This window comes from Hydra vulgaris, chromosome 12 (genome assembly GCF_038396675.1).
Source record: "Hydra vulgaris chromosome 12, alternate assembly HydraT2T_AEP".
Lineage (NCBI taxonomy): Eukaryota > Metazoa > Cnidaria > Hydrozoa > Anthoathecata > Hydridae > Hydra > Hydra vulgaris.
In genome coordinates this window covers 70,160,001-70,163,025 of record NC_088931.1, presented here as the reverse complement: position 1 = coordinate 70,163,025, position 3,025 = coordinate 70,160,001, and the positions used below count along the sequence as shown (strand labels likewise).

General features: G+C 25.7%; 1 protein-coding gene across 3 annotated transcripts in view; it reads left to right on the top strand.

Moving 5' to 3' along the window:
* The first annotated feature begins 504 nt into the window (after positions 1 to 504).
* Positions 505 to 3,025, top strand: part of LOC136088971 (receptor-type tyrosine-protein phosphatase S-like) — a 160,937-nt gene continuing 158,416 nt past the window's right edge. For 2 of the 3 annotated variants that reach the window (XM_065814261.1, XM_065814263.1), the window contains exons 1-2: positions 505 to 609; positions 2,374 to 2,537. In XM_065814261.1, the coding sequence (XP_065670333.1) occupies positions 537 to 609; positions 2,374 to 2,537 (237 nt within the window). In that variant the 5' untranslated portion in view covers positions 505 to 536. Of the gene's footprint in view, positions 610 to 1,921; positions 2,001 to 2,373; positions 2,538 to 3,025 lie in introns of those variants that run through there. The other variant, XM_065814262.1, reaches the window with a different exon arrangement.

Sequence of the window (3,025 nt, the reverse complement as noted above, 5' to 3'; positions counted from 1 at the left end):
CTGAACTAATTAAATAAATAGTAATTGATCGAGCTAATTGATTTTGTACAATTATTTTTTTTATAGAAGTATTTCATTTTTTAATTTTACTGTTAATTGTAGGCATCTTCAAAGTAAACTGTATTATTATAAATGCTTCAATAGATTATTTGCTGTTGGTTTTGTTAATGACTCTTTTTAGTTTACTTATTAGCAATACTAAAATATTTATTTTATAAAAATGTTAAACAGAGATTAAATATTAATCACATAAATTTGTTTTTAATTCATTTAAATTGGTGCTATTTATTATTATTCTATTATATTACTGATTATTAAAATGGAACTAGTTTGGAGTAATTAAAGAGCAGTGCTAAGTTATTAACTTAAAAGTTAAGTATTTTTGAGTATACTTAGTTGTTGCTTCAAGAACAACAAATGACAACAAACAATACAATTAAGGATTGCATATTTGTTGTAATTTAATTACAATTGCATATATTATGTATATTAAAAGTTATTTAATCCATCTGTTTTTTTTAGTTTAGACAAGCGAAATGAAAAAACTAATGTTCACAATATGCTCTGTTTGTATCTTTTTAAATATTGTTATGGCAAAAGAATCTAAAAGTAAAGTTATCTAACTTTTATTGTTATTCTAAACTACTGTAATAAAGCTAGAATTGAGCAATAATAAATTAGTAAAAACAATCAATTATTTTTTCATCTACAGGCTGTTTTTCCTTATGTAGGTTCATCAGGAAGTATTATATAAATATATACTTATATAATACTATCTAATGAACCTACAGAAAAAAACAAAAAAAACAGCATGTTTAAGTAAAAATTAGATTAATGTTTTTACTAGTTTAAAGTAATACATATTATTGCCCTTAAATACATATTTTGCACCCTCTTAATGTGTTCTAAATGTTAAAAAAGGCTTATAGGATTTAGGCGTGGTTATTTCATCCAAACTCAAGTGGCATGATCAAGTGACAGCAAAAGCGCAAAGAACTTTGGGTCTAATTAAATGTACATTTGCATACTTTGATGTGGAAATGATGAAATCATTATATACGACATTTGTGAAACCGCTTCTTGAGTTCGTTATACCTGTATGGAAGCCTTATTTACAACGGGATATTGATGAGTTAGAGAAAGTGCAAAAGTCTCCTAACTTAAAACGATTTCATATAAAAAAGACTAAAACCAATGGGTTTAACAACATTAGAGAAAAGAAGAGCCAGAGGAGATCTTATACAACAATACAGATTTAAGCAAAATATGGAACAAATAAGTTAATAAACTAGAAGAAATAAGTTGGTACAAAATCCACAATAGGCAACATCCCTGACTTTTTCAGGCCCGGCCTCTTAGGTACAAGGCAACCATTACAGGTAAGAAAGAAAATATGTACCATCATATTTACCAAGATGGAATTTGTTACCAAATGAAATCAGAAGCAAGATTGTTGAATGTTTTCAAAGCACAAATAGATAAATATCTTTTATAACTTGTGTTTTAATTTGTGTGGGCTGTCTATAACATGCTTGCAATGTGTTTCACAATTTATTTTGTTTTTTAAATATTTTATTATATATAGAAAAATTACAATTGTTACTGCAATAAATATTGCTATTACTGTAATTATAATCAGTACTTGAATTAATTCTTTAATTAAGACTTATTTAAACTCTTTAAAGTTTTTAAATAGCCATATTTCCCTCCCCTGTCCATTTTTTTAAAATATGCAATTTTTTGCCCAGAACTTATCTTATAAAAAAATTTTTGTTGAACATTTCACCTCACAAAATGTGTCTGAATTTATGTCTGATACATGAACTGTCTTTATGCACAAACATTTAAAAACTGTAGCATACAAGACAAACAAGTTATTAGGTATACTTTTTATACCTTATTTTTATATATAAAATTTTATAGTATATATTATGGCAAGGGAGTCTATAGATCTAACTCAATGTTGCATTGGAAAAGCATTAAATAAAGATTGTCATGAGGTAAAATTTACAAAATCAAAAAACTTAAATGTTTTCAGGAATTAAACTAGGTCTTGTGCACTTACAATGTAATGTAAATCATATTCAAACTGTTTGCAATCACCATGAATAAGGTTCTTTTTGTATAATGAAGACTTTTTTAAATTTAAATTTTAAAATGTTTAAAAAGAAATAGACTTAATCAATTATTTAAAAGATAATGGCTTTTTAAAATCTGTCAGTGTAATTAGTTTCTTTTGCAGAAGAGTTTGATTTAATATCTGATAATATAATGATTTTAATGAGACTCATACATTGCTGGCTGTAGTTGCAGTATTTTAGTAATTTTAGTAGTTTCTGTAGCTTAAAACCTAATTTTAAATGTTACATTTAGATTGTACAAATCGAACCCCACTTGGAATGAGAAATGGATACATAAAAGCCAACCAACTTACAGCTTCATCAATGTATAATAATGATTACAGTCCAAATTTGGGAAGACTAAATAATAAACAATGTTGGTGTGCAGATAATAAAGGTTTATCAGAATGGTATCAGGTAAAGTAAGCAGTTTATTATAAACACTGATTTTCTATAAATTTTTTATAAGTTCATAAAGAAACTATAAGCTGTTATGATTCATTATGAATAGATTATATGAGTGGAAATATTAATGGATTATTTAAGTGGAATAAAATATTTTTAAGACACGCAGTAATAGTATCAACTAATGTAGAGTATGGTACTCCGTAATTGTACTCCAAGTTCAATAACATAAGATACTGTTCCATGACAATTACAGTTAATTATTTACAAATAAATGTTACACATTTTGCATATGTCTTCATTTAGTCAGTTGAATTACATAATTCAGCAGACCAAATCATGATATATGCAATAAAGATACATAATTTTATTTGCTAAAAATTTTTGTGTATTAATTTCTTTGTAAGGTAAAATATTTAAACTGTACTTGCTTTTACAAAAATATTATTTTATTAGGTTCAGATTGTATTTAGGTCTTGCATTTTTATGATCTCAATTAC